The sequence below is a fragment of the Drosophila novamexicana genome, unplaced genomic scaffold (genome assembly GCF_003285875.2).
Source record: "Drosophila novamexicana strain 15010-1031.04,08,12 unplaced genomic scaffold, DnovRS2.1 tig00000644-arrow-pilon, whole genome shotgun sequence".
Taxonomy (NCBI): domain Eukaryota; kingdom Metazoa; phylum Arthropoda; class Insecta; order Diptera; family Drosophilidae; genus Drosophila; species Drosophila novamexicana.
The window spans coordinates 1,431,285-1,452,340 of record NW_020824814.1 but is presented as its reverse complement, the minus strand read 5'-3'; the positions used below and the strand labels follow the sequence as shown (position 1 = coordinate 1,452,340).

At 43.5% G+C, this 21,056-nt stretch overlaps 4 protein-coding genes across 5 annotated transcripts in view; 1 reads left to right on the top strand and 3 right to left on the bottom strand.

The window, feature by feature from the left end:
* LOC115762606 (coiled-coil domain-containing protein 186) overlaps window positions 1–996 on the top strand; it is a 28,704-nt gene extending 27,708 nt beyond the window's left edge. The window contains exon 8 of the mRNA XM_030704902.1: window positions 39–996. Within this exon, the coding sequence (XP_030560762.1) occupies window positions 39–974 (936 nt within the window). The 3' untranslated portion in view covers window positions 975–996. The remainder of the gene's footprint in view (window positions 1–38) is intronic.
* Window positions 997–1,050: 54 nt separating this feature from the next.
* LOC115762613 lies at window positions 1,051–1,815 on the bottom strand. The gene is made up of 2 exons (XM_030704911.1): window positions 1,551–1,815; window positions 1,051–1,496 (listed from the first exon to the last, which is right to left on the bottom strand). The coding sequence occupies exons 1-2, from the start codon at window positions 1,731–1,733 to the stop codon at window positions 1,113–1,115; spliced, it is 567 nt and encodes a 188-aa protein (XP_030560771.1). The 5' UTR covers window positions 1,734–1,815; the 3' UTR covers window positions 1,051–1,112.
* A 380-nt stretch (window positions 1,816–2,195) lies between these two features.
* LOC115762889 (regulatory protein zeste) lies at window positions 2,196–3,424 on the bottom strand. The gene is made up of 2 exons (XM_030705263.1): window positions 3,379–3,424; window positions 2,196–3,325 (listed from the first exon to the last, which is right to left on the bottom strand). The coding sequence occupies exons 1-2, from the start codon at window positions 3,422–3,424 to the stop codon at window positions 2,379–2,381; spliced, it is 993 nt and encodes a 330-aa protein (XP_030561123.1). The 3' UTR covers window positions 2,196–2,378.
* Window positions 3,425–11,739: 8,315 nt separating this feature from the next.
* On the bottom strand, window positions 11,740–17,935 carry LOC115762842. Of its 2 annotated transcripts, XM_030705217.1 has the most exons (5): window positions 17,703–17,935; window positions 14,478–16,257; window positions 13,103–14,053; window positions 12,703–13,004; window positions 11,740–12,639 (listed from the first exon to the last, which is right to left on the bottom strand). In XM_030705217.1, the coding sequence occupies exons 2-5, from the start codon at window positions 16,239–16,241 to the stop codon at window positions 12,036–12,038; spliced, it is 3,621 nt and encodes a 1,206-aa protein (XP_030561077.1). In that variant the 5' UTR covers window positions 16,242–16,257; window positions 17,703–17,935; the 3' UTR covers window positions 11,740–12,035. The 2 variants fall into 2 exon arrangements, with proteins under 2 accessions (XP_030561077.1, XP_030561078.1); XM_030705218.1 differs by lacking the exon at window positions 13,103–14,053.
* Between the last annotated feature and the right edge of the window lie 3,121 nt (window positions 17,936–21,056).

Below are 21,056 nucleotides of genomic sequence, written 5' to 3'. Positions count from 1 at the left end.
CCAAATCTCCTACTAAATATTCAAATTTCGACGAACAGGCACAAGGTCTTGAGGCAGAGAATAAATTGCTGAAGCAGGAGAAGCTCACATACGATGCCAAATACAGCGAGCTGGAGCAACAGCTGAGCGCGGAGGCGGCCGAGAAAAACGAGGAGCGTCAATTGCTAGCGAAGCATCTGTCGGAGAAGACCAAGCTCTATGAGCTGATCAAAGGCAAGCTGGAAAATGTGCAGGGCGACTTTGAGGCGACGCAGCATAAAAATGCGACGCTGGTCAAGGAGCTGCAAAGGGAGCTACAAAAGTACAAAAGAGGCATTGTAGATGCCAAACCCATTGGCTATTGCAGCAACTGTCAGCAGGCGCTGAATGGCTACGGTCAGGAGCAGCAGCAGCAGCAACCGCTGCGCACACACAGCCGCAACAGCAGCCAGGGCAGCCTGCACAATGGCAGTCGACGTGCCAGCGAATCATCCGAATCCGAAACGGTGGCCAGCAGTGTGACGGCTGTGCCACAGACAGACCTGCAGGCGGTGCCGTCCAAGAAGGTTCTGGTGGAGCGCATTTTGCGCCTGCAGCAGGCCTCAGCGCGTCAGACCGAACGCATCGAATTCCTAGAGAATCACACGGCCATGCTGGTCTCGGAGGTGCAAAAGAAATCCAAGGTGGTGCAGCATTATATGCTGCGCGATCAGACAGCCGGCGCGCTCACCTCCTCCAAGAGTGATCAGAACAAAAGCGAGCTGGTCAAGTACGGCAACGGCGTCATGGCGGCCATCTATGGCGGCGTCAAGGGCGCCGAAAACAAGAGCATGTCCCTGGAGCTCTCGTTGGAGATCAATAAGAAACTGCAGACCGTGTTGGAAGATACGCTACTGAAGAATATAACGCTCAAAGAGAATCTGGATGTGTTGGGCCTGGAGGTGGATAATCTGACGCGTAAGTTGCGCTCATACGAACTAAACAAAGTACAGTGAAATCTCGTTGAGATGTCTACTGTACTCCACACCATTCCATAGTCTAACTGCCTGTAAATATAGTTAAACAAATTCGTTGCGATTAAGTGTAAATTAAAAGTTTAATATGCCAACAAATGCTAAAGCGGATGCAGTGCCTCACAGCAGCCCATCGTAGAGCTTGGCGCTGACTTTCGCCGGTTGGCCCACGTCCATGGACAGCTGCCGCGTGGGCTGCTCTCCGGCTTGGGCCAGGCGCGCCAGCTTGTTGTGCGTCTTCTTGAAGTGCACATTGATTAGTGAATTCGCCTCGCCGGTTTCATCCTTAATATACTCGCGCAGCAGCGGCGGCAGCTCCATCTTTGTGGGCAGCACCACAGGCTCCACCTTTTTGGTGTTGTTTAGAAACTTGTGCTCCTGGTCAACGGGCACCAGCTCGTAGTCGGCCTTGTAGCTGGTGCTGTAGATCTCAACGGGCTTTGGCTGCGTAACGCCGCGCCAGGTCTTCTCCACGGTGACACGAACTTTGCGCTCATTGTCGGGCTATGCATAGGAAATATATAAGATTTGGCTACCACCTGTCTTCGCCGCGCTCACCTGCTCGTCCACCGCCTGCACCTTGAGTATGCGCATGTAGCAGGGCTCCGGATAGCGCTGAAACATGTTACGTATGACCATGCGACCGATGCCCCAGTCGGGCAGATTGCCCACGATCTCCCATAGTGTGTTGCCGCGAAAGTCTGTAGTGCGTCCAATGTACTTGATTACTTTTTGGCTCATGGTGACTACGGCTTTTAATTGATAACTGGAGCGAAGTAAAAATATAGTGGATCGGTCCGGTGTGCTGCTTCTTCTTCTTTTATCAAGCCATTCGCTTGTTATGCAAACAGCTGTGCCTTTAACAGCGCTGCCACTTTTTGCATAGTCATGGCGCGAGAGAGTTTACAGTGGTTGGCAACGCGGTGCATATTTAAATTGTATTAGTGTAGAAAAACACAACAATGCATTGGGTATATGAGAAGAAGAAGGAGAGAGAGAGAGAACAGGCAAATTGGGATGGCAGATCAATAATCGATAACAGCCCCAACCGTGTTGGAGCCTTGCAAGCAGAGCTGTGCTAATTATGTTAATCACAGTTATCGATAATAGTGCCAAAATTTTTCGCTGCCGAAAAGATCCTCGTGTCGCGTGTGTTGTGTTTTGTGCTAAAAATATCATCTATTTATGTGTTAATTAATCATTTTAATGGTGAGTTTTGTTCCATTTATTACAACTATGTATACGGTTAAGCACGTATTACCACGTTTATATTGTATGTTTATATGTACACTTGTGCATTTTCTTATTGGTTTGGAATGCCTATAAATTACATAAATAAGCATTGATACTAGCTACAATTGTTATACGCTTTTGTTAATAAGCGGACTAGCCATTGTGTGCATGCTCTTCGATTGCATCGCTTGCCGTGTGACCCACTCCGCTTGTGTCCAGCTGCTCGTCATACGACTCCAGCTCCTCCTCGTGATTGTGCTCCTGCTGATTGGCGCTCTCGTGCAGTCCAATTGTGGCATGTGCCCCGGCCTTGGATGCATTTACTTGTGCCGCCGCTGCCGAGGAGGCCGCCTTAATGGCCGACTCCTTGGTTGCCGCAAAGTCGACGCGCGCCTGCTGCAGCTGTTCCTCGACCTGTTCTACTCGATTCTTGGCCTGACCCACCATTGTTGCCTGCGAGGCCAGCTGGTTGGACACCTCGTTGGCGGTTTGTTCCGCCTGCTCCGCCAACGATTTGGCATTGTTTACGGCCGCAGTCAGCACGGAGATGTGATTATTCGCCGCTAGAGCGGTTTGCTGCGCCAGCTTGGCGGACAGCTTGGCCGCCTTCAGCTGCTCCAGCTCGCGCGAGAGTGCACGCTGCGCCTCGGCTGCTTGCTGCTCCAGCTCCTGGAGTATCACCTGCTTGCCGGCGAGCGCTGCCTGCGCCGTTGCGGCGGCCTGCGATGCGGCCTGTGCCAGCGTGTTTTTGGCTATGAAAGCGGCCTGCTTGGCCGCCGCATGCTGATTGGCCACGGCTGTGTACGCCTGATCCGCTGATCCCTGGGCTATGGAGCGCAAGCCGCTGCCTATGCTATAGCCAGGCTTGCTACCCTCCCCATGACTTTGGTGGCCTTTCGAGCTGCTGCTTACATGGTGCTGCTGGTGCTGCTGCTGCTGATGCTGCTGCTGCTCCTCCTCCTCGTGTCCTGTTAGCGCGGGCTCAAAGTATCCGCCGCTGCTGTGCTGATGCTGTGCCTGCGGATACGGCTGCAGTTGTCTGTAGTAGTAGCCATTGCGCTTGTGCAGCCTGCCCTCGGCCTGTTGCGAGCAGAACAGCGCTGTATGTGGCACATTAATCCCAAATCCACTTCCACCTAGTCGTTAAACTTACCTAGGAGCAAGTGGCAGAGCAGGCAGCTAAATCCCTTGTTGTACATCTTACTGCTAAAACTGCATTAAACATTTGCTCCGGCTGTTCCGTGGGTTTTATACTCGGCCTGTTCGTCGCCAGCGGTGCATAAATTTTTAGTAGTGCGGAAAGTCAGTTGCGGCTTTTGAGTTTAACGGGCTCTCAACATGTAAGGTTTATAATATTTTTGGGTGATTTGAATATGCCGCACAACAACACCCGCTTGAGGAAGCGCCTCTAAGTTTTATGCTGATTTTGGGTGGTGTAAAGCTGTTGGCTTTGGCGTAACAACTGGCCATCGCATTTGCATTTGATGGGTTGCGCCCAATTGTAATTGATACTAAGCTGCTTATAATATAGTTTCAGTTGCAGTAGATTTTTTATTCCTTTTTTTTTTTTTTTAATTGTTTATTTTTATAAACATAAATTCAATTTAGAGCTATTAAGCAAGATGGGGAAAGTTGTGTGGCGAGGGTGTTCAAGTTGGATTTTTCATTATATAAATATTTCTTTAAGGTTTTGGCACTCATTAGGGGATCTGATGTTTAAATTTTGTATCAAAAACATTCAGAACGGTGTTTAAAAGTCGGACTAACAAGCCGAAGGTTCCTGTTATGAGGGTGGAAAATTATGATCTATGTCTATATATAGAACATTACCGATTTTTTAAGAATTTCAACCAAAAATAATGTTGCCTGATTTATATGCCAAATCAAGAGGACAAACCATGAGCAAAAAGACGAACTTTATTAAAATCTGATAAGATTTGACAAAGTTGTGTGGGTGGGAAATTTTGACCTATGTCTGTATAGGATTTATGAGGATTTACCATTTTAACATGAATTTCGACCAAAATTGATGTTGTCAGATTTAGATGCTACTGCTACTGCTTTAGATGCTCTAGAGCCCAAACCATGAACAAAAAGCCAAACTTTTTGAAAATCGGATGAGATTTGACCGAGTTATGGGGTGGGAAATTTTGACTTATGTCTACATAGGATATTTGAGGGTACCATTTCGACATGAATTTTGACCAAAAATGATGTTGTCAGATTTAGATGCTACACTAATCTAAAACCCCAAACCATGAACAAAAAGACAAACTTTTTGAAAATCGGATGAGATTTGACTGAGTTATGGGGTGGGAAATTTTGACCTATGTCTACATAGGATATTTGAGGGTACCATTTCGACATGAATTTTGACCAAAAATGATGTTGTCAGATTTAGATGCAACATTGATCTAGAGCCCAAACCATGAACAAAAAGCCAAACTTTTTGAAAATCGGATGAGATTTGACCGAGTTATGGGGTGGGAAATTTTGACCTATGTCTACATAGGATATTTGAGGGTACCAATTCGACATGAATTTCGACCAAAAATGATGTTGTCAGATTTAGATGCAACATTGTTCTAGAGCCCAAACCATGAACAAAAAGCCAAACTTTTTGAAAATCGGATGAGATTTGACCGAGTTATGGGGTGGGAAATTTTGACCTATGTCTACATAGGATATTTGAGGGTACCATTTTGACATGAATTTTGACCAAAAATTATGTTGCCAGATTTAAATGCCAAATTTATTTAGAGTGAAAACCATGAACAAAAAGCCAAACTTTTTGAAAATCGGTTCAGATTTGACCGAGTTATGGGGTGGGAAATTTTGACCTATGTCTACATAGGATATTTGAGGGTACCATTTCGACATGAATTTTGACCAAAAATGATGTTGTCAGATTTAGATGCAACATTGATCTAGAGCCCAAACCATGAACAAAAAGACAAACTTTTTGAAAATCGGATGAGATTTGACCGAGTTATGGGGTGGGAAATTTTGACCTATGTCTACATAGGATATTTGAGGGTAACATTTCGACATGAATTTTGACCAAAAATTATGTTGCCAGATTTAAATGCAACATTGATCTCGAGGCCAAACCATGAACAAAAAGCCAAACTTTTTGAAAATCGGATCAGATTTGACCGAGTTATGGGGTGGGAAATTTTGACCTATGTCTACATAGGATATTTGAGGGTACCATTTCGACATGAATTTTGACCAAAAATGATGTTGTCAGATTTAGATGCAACATTAATCTAGAGCCCAAACCATGAACAAAAAGCCAAACTTTTTGAAAATCGGATGAGATTTGACCGAGTTATGGGGTGGGAAATTTTGACCTATGTCTACATAGGATATTTGAGGGTACCATTTCGACATGAATTTTGACCAAAAATGATGTCAGATTTAGATGCAACATTGATCTAGAGCCCAAACCATGAACAAAAAGCAAAACTTTTTGAAAATCGGATGAGATTTGACCGAGTTATGGGGTGGGAAATTTTGACCTATGTCTACATACGATATTTGAGGGTACCATTTCGACATGAATTTTGACCAAAAAAGATGTTGTCAGATTTAAATGCAACTTTGATCTAGAGCCCAAACCATGAACAAAAAGCCAAACTTTTTGAAAATCGGATGAGATTTGACCGAGTTATGGGGTGGGAAATTTTGACCTATGTCTACATAGGATATTTGAGGGTACCCATTTCGACATGAATTTTGACCAAAAATGATGTTGTCAGATTTAGATGCAACATTAATCTAGAGCCCAAACCATGAACAAAAACCCAAACTTTTTGAAAATCGGATGAGATTTGACCGAGTTATGGGTTGGGAAACTTTGACCTATGTCTACATAGGATATTTGAGGGTACCATTTCGACATGAATTTTGACCAAAAATTATGTTGCCAGATTTAAATGCCGAATTTATTTAGAGTCAAAACCATGAACAAAAAGCCAAACTTTTTGAAAATCGGATGAGATTTGACCGAGTTATGGGGTGGGAAATTTTGACCTATGTCTACATAGGATATTTGAGGGTACCATTTCGACATGAATTTTGACCAAAAATGATGTTGTCAGATTTAGATGCAAGATTAATCTAGAGCCTAAACCATGAACAAAAAGACAAACTTTTTGAAAATCGGATGAGATTTGACCGAGTTATGGGGTGGGAAATTTTGACCTATGTCTACATAGGATATTTGAGGGTAACATTTCGACATGAATTTTGACCAAAAATTATGTTGCCAGATTTAAATGCAACATTGATCTCGAGGCCAAACCATGAACAAAAAGCCAAACTTTTTGAAAATCGGATGAGATTTGACCGAGTTATGGGGTGGGAAATTTTGACCTATGTCTACATAGGATATTTGAGGGTACCATTTCAACATGAATTTTGACCAAAAATGATGTCAGATTTAGATGCAAGATTAATCTAGAGCCCAAACCATGAACAAAAAGCCAAACTTTTTGAAAATCGGATCAGATTTGACCGAGTTATGGGGTGGGAAATTTTGACCTATGTCTACATAGGATATTTGAGGGTACCATTTCGACATGAATTTTGACCAAAAATGATGTTGTCAGATTTAGATGCAACATTGATCTAGAGCCCAAACCATGAACAAAAAGCCAAACTTTTTGAAAATCGGATGAGATTTGACCGAGTTATGGGGTGGGAAATTTTGACCTATGTCTACATAGGATATTTGAGGGTACCATTTCGACATGAATTTTGACCAAAAATGATGTTGTCAGATTTAGATGCAACATTGATCTAGAGCCCAAACCATGAACAAAAAGCCAAACTTTTTGAAAATCGGATGAGATTTGACCGAGTTATGGGGTGGGAAATTTTGACCTATGTCTACATAGGATATTTGAGGGTACCATTTCGACATGAATTTTGACCAAAAATTATGTTGCCAGATTTAAATGCAACATTGATCTAGAGCCCAAACCATGAACAAAAAGCCAAACTTTTTGAAAATCGGATCAGATTTGACCGAGTTATGGGGTGGGAAATTTTGACCTATGTCTACATAGGATATTTGAGGGTACCATTTCGACATGAATTTTGACCAAAAATTATGTTGCCAGATTTAAATGCAACATTGATCTAGAGCCCAAACCATGAACAAAAAGCCAAACTTTTTGAAAATCGGATCAGATTTGACCGAGTTATGGGGTGGGAAATTTTGACCTATGTCTACATAGGATATTTGAGGGTACCATTTCGACATGAATTTTGACCAAAAATGATGTTGTCAGATTTAGATGCAACATTAATCTAGAGCCCAAACCATGAACAAAAAGCCAAACTTTTTGAAAATCGGATGAGATTTGACCGAGTTATGGGGTGGGAAATTTTGACCTATGTCTACATAGGATATTTGAGGGTACCATTTCGACATGAATTTTGACCAAAAATTATGTTGCTAGATTTAAATGCAACATTGATCTAGAGCCCAAACCATGAACAAAAAGCCAAACTTTTTGAAAATCGGATCAGATTTGACCGAGTTATGGGGTGGGAAATTTTGACCTATGTGTACATAGGATATTTGAGGGTACCATTTCGACATGAATTTTGACCAAAAATTATGTTGCCAGATTTAAATGCAACATTAATCTAGAGCCCAAACCATGAACAAAAAGCCAAACTTTTTGAAAATCGGATGAGATTTGACCGAGTTATGGGGTGGGAAATTTTGACCTATGTCTACATAGGATATTTGAGGGTACCATTTCGGCATGAATTTTGACCAAAAATGATGTCAGATTTAGATGCAAGATTAATCTAGAGCCCAAACCATGAACAAAAAGACAAGCTTTTTGAAAATCGGATGAGATTTGACCGAGTTATGGGTTGGGAAACTTTGACCTATGTCTACATAGGATATTTGAGGGTACCATTTCGACATGAATTTTGACCAAAAATTATGTTGCCAGATTTAAATGCAACATTGATCTAGAGCCCAAACCATGAACAAAAAGCCAAACTTTTTGAAAATCGGATCAGATTTGACCGAGTTATGGGGTGGGAAATTTTGACCTATGTGTACATAGGATATTTGAGGGTACCATTTCGACATGAATTTTGACCAAAAATGATGTTGTCAGATTTAGATGCAACATTAATCTAGAGCCCAAACCATGAACAAAAAGCCAAACTTTTTGAAAATCGGATGAGATTTGACCGAGTTATGGGGTGGGAAATTTTGACCTATGTCTACATAGGATATTTGAGGGTACCATTTCGACATGAATTTTGACCAAAAATTATGTTGCCAGATTTAAAAGCCAAACTTTTTGAAAATCGGATGAGATTTGACCGAGTTATGGGGTGGGAAATTTTGACCTATGTCTACATAGGATATTTGAGGGTACCATTTCGGCATGAATTTTGACCAAAAATGATGTTGTCAGATTTAGATGCAAGATTAATCTAGAGCCCAAACCATGAACAAAAAGACAAGCTTTTTGAAAATCGGATGAGATTTGACCGAGTTATGGGTTGGGAAACTTTGACCTATGTCTACATAGGATATTTGAGGGTACCATTTCGACATGAATTTTGATCAAAAATTATGTTGCCAGATTTAAATGCCAAATTTATTTAGAGTCAAAACCATGAACAAAAAGCCAAACTTTTTGAAAATCGGATGAGATTTGACCGAGTTATGGGGTGGGAAATTTTGACCTATGTCTACATAGGATATTTGAGGGTACCATTTCAACATGAATTTTGACCAAAAATGATGTCAGATTTAGATGCAAGATTAATCTAGAGCCCAAACCATGAACAAAAAGCCAAACTTTTTGAAAATCGGATCAGATTTGACCGAGTTATGGGGTGGGAAATTTTGACCTATGTCTACATAGGATATTTGAGGGTACCATTTCGACATGAATTTTGACCAAAAATGATGTTGTCAGATTTAGATGCAACATTGATCTAGAGCCCAAACCATGAACAAAAAGCCAAACTTTTTGAAAATCGGATGAGATTTGACCGAGTTATGGGGTGGGAAATTTTGACCTATGTCTACATAGGATATTTGAGGGTACCATTTCGACATGAATTTTGACCAAAAATTATGTTGCCAGATTTAAATGCAACATTGATCTAGAGCCCAAACCATGAACAAAAAGCCAAACTTTTTTAAAATCGGATGAGATTTGACCGAGTTATGGGTTGGGAAACTTTGACCTATGTCTACATAGGATATTTGAGGGTACCATTTCGACATGAATTTTGACCAAAAATTATGTTGCCAGATTTAAATGCCAAATTTATTTAGAGTCAAAACCATGAACAAAAAGCCAAACTTTTTGAAAATCGGATGAGATTTGACCGAGTTATGGGGTGGGAAATTTTGACCTATGTCTACATAGGATATTTGAGGGTACCATTTCGACATGAATTTTGACCAAAAATGATGTCAGATTTAGATGCAAGATTAATCTAGAGCCCAAACCATGAACAAAAAGCCAAACTTTTTGAAAATCGGATCAGATTTGACCGAGTTATGGGGTGGGAAATTTTGACCTATGTCTACATAGGATATTTGAGGGTACCATTTCGACATGAATTTTGACCAAAAATGATGTTGTCAGATTTAGATGCAACATTGATCTAGAGCCCAAACCATGAACAAAAAGCCAAACTTTTTGAAAATCGGATGAGATTTGACCGAGTTATGGGGTGGGAAATTTTGACCTATGTCTACATAGGATATTTGAGGGTACCATTTCGACATGAATTTTGACCAAAAATTATGTTGCCAGATTTAAATGCAACATTGATCTAGAGCCCAAACCATGAACAAAAAGCCAAACTTTTTGAAAATCGGATCAGATTTGACCGAGTTATGGGGTGGGAAATTTTGACCTATGTCTACATAGGATATTTGAGGGTACCATTTCGACATGAATTTTGACCAAAAATGATGTTGTCAGATTTAGATGCAACATTAATCTAGAGCCCAAACCATGAACAAAAAGCCAAACTTTTTGAAAATCGGATGAGATTTGACCGAGTTATGGGGTGGGAAATTTTGACCTATGTCTACATAGGATATTTGAGGGTACCATTTCGACATGAATTTTGACCAAAAATGATGTTGTCAGATTTAGATGCAACATTAATCTAGAGCCCAAACGATGAACAAAAAGCCAAACTTTTTTAAAATCGGATGAGATTTGACCGAGTTATGGGGAGGGAAACTTTGACCTATGTCTACATAGGATATTTGAGGGTACCATTTCGACATGAATTTTGACCAAAAATTATGTTGTCAGATTTAGATGCAACATTGATCTAGAGCCCAAACCATTAACAAAAAGCCAAACTTTTTGAAAATCGGATGAGATTTGACCGAGTTATGGGGTGGGAAATTTTGACCTATGTCTACATAGGATTTTTGAGGGTACCATTTCGACATGAATTTTGACCAAAAATGATGTTGTCAGATTTAGATGCAACATTGATCTAGAGCCCGAACCATTAACAAAAAGCCCAACTTTTTGAAAATCGGATGAGATTTGACCGAGTTATGGGGTGGGAAATTTTGACCTATGTCTACATAGGATATTTGAGGGTACCATTTCGACATGAATTTTGACCAAAAATGATGTTGTCAGATTTAGATGCAACATTGATCTAGAGCCCAAACCATGAACAAAAAGCCAAACTTTTTGAAAATCGGATGAGATTTGACCGAGTTATGGGGTGGGAAATTTTGACCTATGTCTACATAGGATATTTGAGGGTACCATTTCGACATGAATTTTGACCAAAAATTATGTTGTCAGATTTATATGCAACTTTGATCTAGAACCCAAACGATGAACAAAAAGCCAAACTTTTTGAAAATCGGATGAGATTTGACCGAGTTATGGGGTGGGAAATTTTGACCTATGTCTACATAGGATATTTGAGGGTACCATTTCGACATGAATTTTGACCAAAAATGATGTTGTCAGATTTAGATGCAACATTGATCTAGAGCCCAAACCATGAACAAAAAGCCAAACTTTTTGAAAATCGGATGAGATTTGACCGAGTTATGGGGTGGGAAATTTTGACCTATGTCTACATAGGATATTTGAGGGTACCATTTCGACATGAATTTTGACCAAAAATTATGTTGTCAGATTTAGATGCAACATTGATCTAGAGCCCAAACCATGAACAAAAAGCCAAACTTTTTGAAAATCGGATGAGATTTGACCGAGTTATGGGGTGGGAAATTTTGACCTATGTCTACATAGGATATTTGAGGGTACCATTTCGACATGAATTTTGACCAAAAATTTTTCATAACGGAAATAGTTTTTTTTGTCATAAATTAATTTATTTAAATAGTTTTAAATTTATTACAAGTATAAAAAATAAATTAATTAATATAAACACAACTATTTTACACAATACAAATTGGAACTTGAATGGACAGCAATACAAGAGATTGCCAAGGCACTCGCTAACTTATTGAACAATCGAGTCTGAGCTCGACAAGTGTGACAAAGAGTTTGTGGGTCATAACAATAAAAAAAATATAATAACAAGGTAATAAGGAGGCCTAAACGTACAGTAAATAATGGTAACGAGCGGTAACAGTAATTCGAGTGGGCTAACAAACACGAGCGAGTGACGGGTGTTACATAAGGAAATGGCTGCTCAAAAGTGAAAAACGAATTGATCAGAGGCGTCGTCATTTCTTATGCTGCCCCCCGCGTGGTAGGCGTTGATTGTGGGTGCCTCTGTGGTGACGTCTGTTAATCATTTGTAGCTCTGCGTGATTTGCTGAATCCAAGGCAAGTAGGCAGAGACCTTAACATAGACACCGGGCACATTCACCTGACCGCAACCAATGCCCCAGGAGACGACACCGACCACGTTCCAGACACCGTTGCGCTCGCAGACCAATGGACCGCCGCCATCGCCCTTGCAGGCATCCTTGCCCTCCTCGCCGCCGGCGCAGATAAAGCCGGGATTGAGCTTGTAGCTGTAGCCAAGACGCGTGTTGCGCAGCTGGGCTTCGCACTGATGATGCGACAGAATGGGCACATCGACCTCCTTCAGTATGTTCTGGTATTTGCCGTGCTCACCGAAAGCATCCTTGCCCCAGCCAGTGGTCCAGCAGCGGGCATTGGTGAAATCGGAATACTGATCGGGCAGACAGGCGGGGCTAATGTGCGGGTTCTTGGTGAAGTCGACAGGGTGGTCCAGCTTCAGAATAGCCAGGTCATTATCGAGCGTGCCAGCATAGTACTCGGGATGAATGTGCACGGAGACAACATCGCGTTCAATATAGGGGAAGAATTCGACATCATGATTCACATCCCACTCGCCCAGGCGCACGCGCAGATCGAAACCATTTTGACTGTGGAAAGAATTAATGACTTAGCAAAAGCCTAGCGAGGAGTTTTGTGAAATTTTCACTTACGATTTAATGCAATGGGCCGCCGAGATGATGTGCTGGGCGTCGATGAGGGTGCCACCGCAGGCGTAGATCGACTCCTTGGGATCCTTCTTCAGTATGGCCACATGCCAGGGATATTCACCGAATTCACTGTCGCCATCGACATAAACTGGATTCTTGATGCGACCTGTTATGCCGGCAGCGTTCCTTACACCACAACGTCCCAGCTGTTGCTGAGGTGGTGCCTGTGGGCGCAGTGGGCGGCGGCAGCAGACCTCGTTGATGCGGCAGGTCTTCTCAACAGGACGGTTGCCGTAGTAAGCGCGCTGCAAGTTAAATTGACAAATAATAGTTGAAGGATTAGAATTTGTTAAAGGTGGTTTTCCCGTTCAGATCCCAGATCATTAACTGCAGATATTGTTACCTGCTCTGTTCCCAACTCAGACTCATCCACATTATCCACGCTTCTTCGCCTGCGATCATGGGGAAAGGTCACATAATCACTGCCCGTTGCAGCGCCAGGCGCTTGAGTGGGTATATTATGCACTTGTCCCAAATTCAATTGCTTGCCACGGCGACTAGGTGCCGTCCAATCGGGCGCGCTGACATTCACGCTACGCTCATGATGTTGGGAATAATCCCCATAGCTGCCAAATCCACTGGAACCAAAATCGGAGTGCGAAGTCTCGGGATAAATCGAGTTGAAGGAGTGATCAAATGGGGCCTCTGAGTGAAGCTCAGCATGATGCTCAGCGTGATGTACAGCATGATGTTCCGCGTGATGTTCATCGTGATGATAATGCTGTACGGGCGGATACAATGAGGGTCCACTGTGATACTCAAAAATGGGCGTGCTGGGCACCATCTCAACGCTAAAGTGTTCAATGTGTGCCGGTCCGGTGCTTTCGAACGCGTGGTGGTGCGACGGTGCGCTATAGTGGTGCGGATGGTGATCATGTTCGTAGCCGCTGAAGTGATCGTGGTGATGGTAATGCGTGCTGTAGAGTTCGGTGGGTTTCTTCTTGAAGAAATCGCCCACTTTCTGAATGATATTCGTATTGGGTGTCACATGGAGATTGACCAGAGGCTTGACTACCTTCTCGCCGTAATCCGTTTTGCTCACTTGCAGCGAGACCAGAGGATTGACATTGACTAGACCCAGATTCAGACCGTTGGGACCCAAGGATCCAAAGTTTGGATTCTGTGCGGGATAATAATCACCCAAGACATTGGCTGGATAGCCGCCCGGGTTGCCAGCCGAAGGGTAGGGCAGGCCGAAACTAACGCCATATGTGGGCAGAACCTTGCGCTGTATGAGCTCAATGGCTTGGAGGGCGGGCAAAGCCAGCGGAGATGGTCCGAGTAGTCCCTGACGCTGCAGGAAGAAGGACACGTAGTTAGGCTGGCGCCAAAGAGCTGATGGACGTGCGACCTTTAGACCCCGTGCGTGGTTAAGTTGGTTTTAGTTGCAGTTGGATTAGTGACGATCCCGAATCGGTGGCAACCAACCCACGCACGCAGGGCGCAGGGAGACGACGACGAGCGGGTTGTTTTGATTTTTAGTGGACCTTGGCGGAGTTTGAGTTGAGTTGAGCGTGGAGCGTTGATCAATGGGTGCAGTTTGGTTGTGTTTGCGTGTATGTGTGTTTACGTGTGCGTGTGTGTGTGGGTGTGTGGAGGGTCTAGAGCACAATTAGTCTCAACTAGGGGGCATTATATACTAGGTGTCAATCGCATTAGTTGGGGCAGTAACATGATCTGGGGATTCAAGGCTTAGCTAAGTAAACATAGACACTTACCCCTTGGGCATCCAATGAGAGATCGCTGTTGTCCTCCTCCTTGTTGTCAGCATCGGTTTGGCGACGTGTGCGTTTCTTTTCTTCCTCATCCTTCTTGTCCTCCTTGGCGTCAGCCTTAACAGTAGCATTGGAATTGGGGGCAGCATCATCGCTCAGCGCTTCAATGTCCTTGCCCAGATTTCTCGGATCAATGGGCAGAATCAGATCCTCTTTGCGGCCAATGCGATCGGCGGCAGGGCACTGAGAAATGGGCACGCACTGGCAGTCGACGATTTGCTGACGGGAAGTGTCATAGCCACCGGCGCCCTGGTACAAGCCACCCTGGTTTTGACCACCGAATCCTGAGGAGAGGCCATTGTAGTTGCTAGAGGCGCCACCTTGCAGCTCCTTCTTGTAGTAGTCGGGATTCTGGCTGTGATAGCTGCCGCTGGGCGAGCCACTGAAACCATTCTGGCCGAAACCGCCGGATTGTGACAAACCGGAGCTGCTGCCGAAGCTGCCCAAGCCGGATGTAGGCTTATACAAATCGCCATTTGGTTTCTGAGAGGGATAGCCCTGGGAGAGCAGACCACCCTGGGAAGCACTATTGAAGCCAGCGTTGAAGGCATTGGACTGTGAGAAGCCTGAGCTGGAAGCCTGAGCCTGGGGTGTGTAGGTGGCTGAGGATTGGGCCAGGGCGCTGAAGTCGGTGTTAACGGTTTGTCCGCCGCCAACGGGAATAGGCACACTTGGAATATTGGCACCCTCGCCGCCATCGACGTGATGGAAGTGATGATGGACATGCTGCTGCAGACCCGCATCGATGGGTGCACCCACAACAACCTTGGTGCTGGACGAGGAGGCGGCTGAAGATGAGGACGATTGTTGTGCATAGAAGCCATTCAGAGTAGAGCTGGCACCTTGAATCTTTTCTGGATTCTCAAAATTGTACGGAGGCACTCCATTAGAGGGACCATTGTAGAGAGGACCGGACGGAAGAGCGGACGCAGGACCGTTAGGCGGGCCACTATAAAGGGGGCCAGGTGGTTTGCTGTCATAGATGAGAGCGCCAGGTGGAGGCTTGGAGTAGGTAATGCCATCAGAGCCATCAATTGCCGATGGTGGTGGGTGTTCCAGATAGGCACCGCCGAACTGACCGCCTGGTCTGTACAAACTGTTCATGGGCGGCTTATATGAACCCTCATAGCCAACCTTGCGTGGTGGTCCGAAGGAGTTCACTGAGCTGGGTGGTGGACCACCCATTGGCGGACGTCCACTGAAATAGCTTGGTGGTGGCATGGGTTTAGCTGGTCCATAGGGGCCGCCGCCAAAGCCAGATGGTGGTGGTGGTCCTTGTGCGTAGATGGTCGAGTAGAAAGGACGCTTCTCCTCCACATCGCAGCTCATCAGACCCAGACCGCAAAGCTTGTCGCGGATTAGATTGCGTGCCTGCATATCGTTGCCTTCCTGGAGCGCCTGGTCAATATTGCCATCCGCATATACAGCATCATATTCGCCCAGATTGCGTCCTTCGCGTCGGGAGTTAATCAGCTGATCGATGACGGTGTCAATCTCCGTGGCATTGCTCTGAGTGCTCTCATGCACGGCATAGTTGCGGCCCTGCGTCTCCTCGGCGGGTTTTGTGTCGGCGGAACGTCTGCTCAGCATGGAGTCTGTGTCCATGGGCGCCCATTCGTTGCCCCAGTTCGAATCGGCGGCAATTAGCGTAACGCTAGCCGCCAGCACCATCAACCAAGTCAGACCATGTCTCATTCTCATTCTCATTGTGTGTGTGTGGCGTCTGTGTGAATGGAAGAAAGGTAGTTTCGGGCGTTACATAATCTGCTTGACACCAATAACCCAGACCATAATAAACTAACTGGTCATTGTCCCAATTTACGCTCACCAGCCCCTCTCACAACTGCCAACCTCCATGCCCGCCGCCGTCCCGCTCTTTCACGGGCATTTCTCGGGCTGTGGCAATCGTGAAACCGGTTGCGGGCAAACGTCTTGAAATCTTCGCGCTGACTCAGAGCTCGGCTTGAAAAGACTTTTACTTTCGTTCGAGGTCGCAGACCGTGCATGATTGCCGGCTCTAGCCCCACTCCGCTGCCCATATATGAGGTAATTTTACCTGCTTCGAGATTTGGCAAGCCCCAAACGGATCGCTCAACATGATCTCTGCCTTGACAGCTGCGTCCGCTCCGATCTCAGATCTGGCTCTACGCTGTGTGCATTTTCGTAACTCCCCCGAAAACTGTTCGCTCTTTACTGCGTGTTATGTCATTTACATTTTTAATGTGTTTTTCTTTCTGGAGCGTGGGCTGTAGCGATCTGTTGCGATCTTCGAGCCATTTTATTAAATTCGGCTTATATAAAGCGGAGTCTTGCGTCTTCCAGCGAACGGAAGTCGTGTGCAACGTTGCATTGCAATTTGCGGGACGCACGCCGGGGGGTACTCTGCTTTTTGCCTGGGCAATAAAGTCAATTTCTGTGTGTGTTTGTGTGCGGGGCGCATGCAAATGACTGGGAGCTTGTCTTGGGATTTGCAGTGAAAGTTTTTGATATAGGGTTTGGGTCGTTGACTTGAACATATCAATCGGAAATTGGGTGTGGTGGGAGCACTTGAATTGACTGTGAGGATATAAGGTCGGAAGGATTTCTGGCCTGGAAAGAAGCTTGCAAGTCAAGCTTGTCGTTCTTCCATTGGGCTTGCTGACAAATTCGAATTAGCAGAGAATAATTTGAGAAAGGGGAACCAGGCTTTGTTCATAAACATTATTAATAAGCAGATCTTACTGCTTGGGAAGGCAGATCCAATTATCGGAATCGGGTGTCTTTGCCCTTTGTGTGGCGCTCTTCTATGTGAAGCCTACAAGGGTCCCCTTTAATCTTACAGGTCTTACCAATACTATTATTTCTGTCCTATAACGTTTTTCTATTTTAAGAAGTCTTGGCTTGAACTCGGGTACGATCTACACTTAAAGATTGTATTATTTTCGTCCATTTTGTTATGGTCTTAAACTTGTCTTTCACTAGTTATACGTCTATTCCATAACAATTTTTCTGGGAACTCAAATATTGTTCTGCTTAAGGTAGCATTTCACTTGAAACTTGTCCCTTTTATTTTAGACATATTTTAATTTATTCAGGCAACGGTCTTCCACTTGGTATTCAGCTCTCGTTTAACCCACTTCTTTTTAACACATATCACTTTCTGCTGCTGTCTTGCGCACTCTTACTAACCTTTTTATTATAAATATTCCAATGTGTGTTTGTGTTTGTTGTAATCCTTATGTAAGTGGTTGCTTTTATCCTATCACTGCACCACTGCACCGCTCGCTGTGTGTCTGCTTCGTTTGTAGGCGATTTATTCACTGATTTCGCTTTCGACTGCGCCGCGCATTTTATACAAAAGCTGCGCATGCGCAATGCCGACGTCGACGTCGCAGCTGCTGCTTTTGCGAATTGTTGGCTCAAAACAAAACAGAGAGGCCATAGTGGGGCTCATTTTCTGGCTATGACGTCAAAGTCTTTATTTTTGGGTTTTTTCTGGGCCTACTGCGACTGCATTCTGCGTATCTGCGAAGGTTAAGATGAGGTCTAAGCGGAAACCTTAGCTGCACGCTGAACCAAACTGAAGCTAAACGCGTTGCTGCAATCGTGTGAACAAAAGATGGCTCGTAAGAGAAATAAATAAAATAAAAATAAAACATGTTGAAAACTCTTGCGACCAAATTAGCGCTTTATGTTTTGAATGTGGGCTGCAGCTAATGTCGCGAGATGTTTCAGATGTCCAAATTTTCACCAGTTTCCGCTTAAGGCGCCAGCTTTTGTGCAACAGCCAACAACAGATTATGAAATTTGCAATTATTAATTGGGTCAGTAACGACACAACACACGAGAAATGACCCAAAGACGGGGCAACGGAGGGCAACTGGGCCGCGCTGACTAAGCGACAAGCCGCAAAGGGCCAACGGGCTCAAAACCGGATCTGGCCTAAAATTTGTAGTCGCAATTGTTTATCCCCATATTTACCCCCATGGCCGGCGCAAACAAACTCACGTCCAGACGCGACTGTCATTCATCTGAATCAAAATGATTTTTCTGAAGCGGTTTTACCCGAAGTTCATAAAAATTAAAACGCGTCTCGCATATCGCCCGACAACTTGTTCGCGTGCCCAAATGCTGCCGATGATTCGTTAGTATATTGTATATTGTGTGTGGTCAGTGATGCTTTCTGATCAATATTCACCAGCTACTTGCACTACTCTCTAATCAGCTAATCAGCAGTCGGTCGCCGTCACAGTCAGTTGTAAGTGTGTGATTGACCTTCCAGCGATTGGCAAGCGTTTAGAGCCGGGCTTAAGTGGCATTTTATGTTAACTATTCCATGAAAGCTAGATAATATGTGCAAGCAGGCCGCTGCTCCATGCTAATTATGCTAATCAGCATAATCATTTCTCTCATAAATACCATGTAAACATTATGCATGAAAAGAGTATGCTAGCGCTGTATAAATGCATGTACCTGTAAAGTATTTATTCTTGATTCATCTTCATTGTATATATACTTTTATTTTCCCTATAGAGCTTTACGCTTCAAATCCATGCATCCATTTTGTATCTCATCTCGAAGTTTATATTAGAGAAGTTTCCACATTCCCCACGAAAACTAAAAAGACTATTTTTAAAGTAATTTTTAGTATATGCACTTATTCCAGTTTCATTTTTCATTTGTATAATAATTGGGGAATAAATACATACTTTGTTTTAACAATAGCTTCTTCATATCATGGGTTAAGGAGTGAGAAGCGCAGAGGCAGGCGCAATTTGTTTCATACGAAGCTGGTTACAGGGTATCTCCTGGTCGGCCAGCCTCGACTGCTCGTTGGTAATGCTATTGTTGTCTCGATTGTTTGGCAAACAGTCGCCAGCTCAAGCGTTCGTGTAGCTTTTATCAATCAAAGCTTTGGCCATCGGGTTTTTACTTCGCTTGACTCAGCCAAAGCTTCAGTTTGGCTGAGGGCATGTTTGAAGCAGACGCACTTCCGATTGAGTTTTGTGGAAATTAGTTAAATATTTGCCAGGTGAATTCCCAATAGTCGCCGCTTGAACTTGACCTCAGGCTGTGCACCTTGTTGCGGCCACAAGTGACAGCTTATGGACGCGTGCGTAATCGGGTTCAGGGTTTCAAATAATCTCTTAATTGCAATTTCGAATCAAATTGCGCTCAAGTTGTCTTGTGCCAAATGTTGTGCTTCAAATACAATTTAAAAATATAAGCTTATAGTTTTAAAAAACTTTAAAATTGATTGGGTTAAACATTTTTGAAGGTTTACCCAAGCTCTTCTTGAATCTATATAATTTACGGTCTATTGGAATTGTTGGCAACTGATCATAAAAATAATGTAACTATCGCTGAGAATAGATAGAATGATGCTGGGTTAAGAGGGTTATCGTTACATTAACTATTTTGTTTACTACTTTAAATAAAGTAAAATAATTATGTTAGGGTTGCAAAAAGTACAAGAATACTCAAGACAGAGACTCTTGAAAATAGTCGGTTATATCTATAGTGGAAATTATAGTGTGCCAGGTCAAGACCTCATGTTGATAGTTTTTAAAACACAAACATCGAAGTATATCCCAGATTAATCAAAGCTTATATTCCCTTTCTACAGTGTCCACAAACCACAAACATCAAAGCAATCCTTGATTAATCATCGTTTATAGTTTAACTTATGTTGAAATTTGCTTTTGCCAGACTCTTAATGTGTAGACGAAAGAAAAAGTAAAGAAACCCAAGAAATTAAGCTCAGCTAAAAAACCTAATAACCCATCAATTGTTTACTCTCGTTGAATCAAATCCTTACTTTAGTCGACATCAAATCAAATCAAGCTCAATCAATCGATAGACAACTTATGAGCTACACGCCTAGAGTTTTAGTTAATAAATCGATAAAATCGAAATTTATTGATTTTTTACCATCTCTAGCTTTATTGAAATAACCAAAACCTTGCTAATCTGCGTTGATTTGCACACAGCCCATCCCTTCTCTGCATTGACTCAAATTTAAGCCCAAAATGGTTTGTCTTCAATTTTGTCTCTCTTTGTCGTTGCCTCTCTGTTTCTCATGCCGAAGGTCTTGCTTTTATCTCTGGCTCTGTGTGACAATTGCCCAATAACCAATAACTGAATAACGCCCACACATCCAACTATTTTGGCGAGTTTCTTTACATATATGAGGCAAGCGAGTAAACCCGGCTCTAATATTGGGGAAGCTTGTTTGCAGCTGCAATTGCAACCGCATTCATACCAAATAATTGCAACTGTGCCACGGATTTGCCCAAAACTTACGAAAAATGAGGCTTGGAAAATCCCGGCTAAAAAGCAAAATGCAAGAGACGCCAAGCTTCAGTTAACACTTGGCCTAGCCAATTCTCTCAGCTCACACAGCCGGTCGTTAAACAGCAGGCCTTGGGGAAACCCCAGCTAAAGTTTTTGTGGCAAGCCATTCAGCTTCGACTCAGCCGCAGCCTCAGCCTCAGCCTCTGTTTGTATTTGTATCTCAGTGTTTGCTGGCTTACATAATCCAAG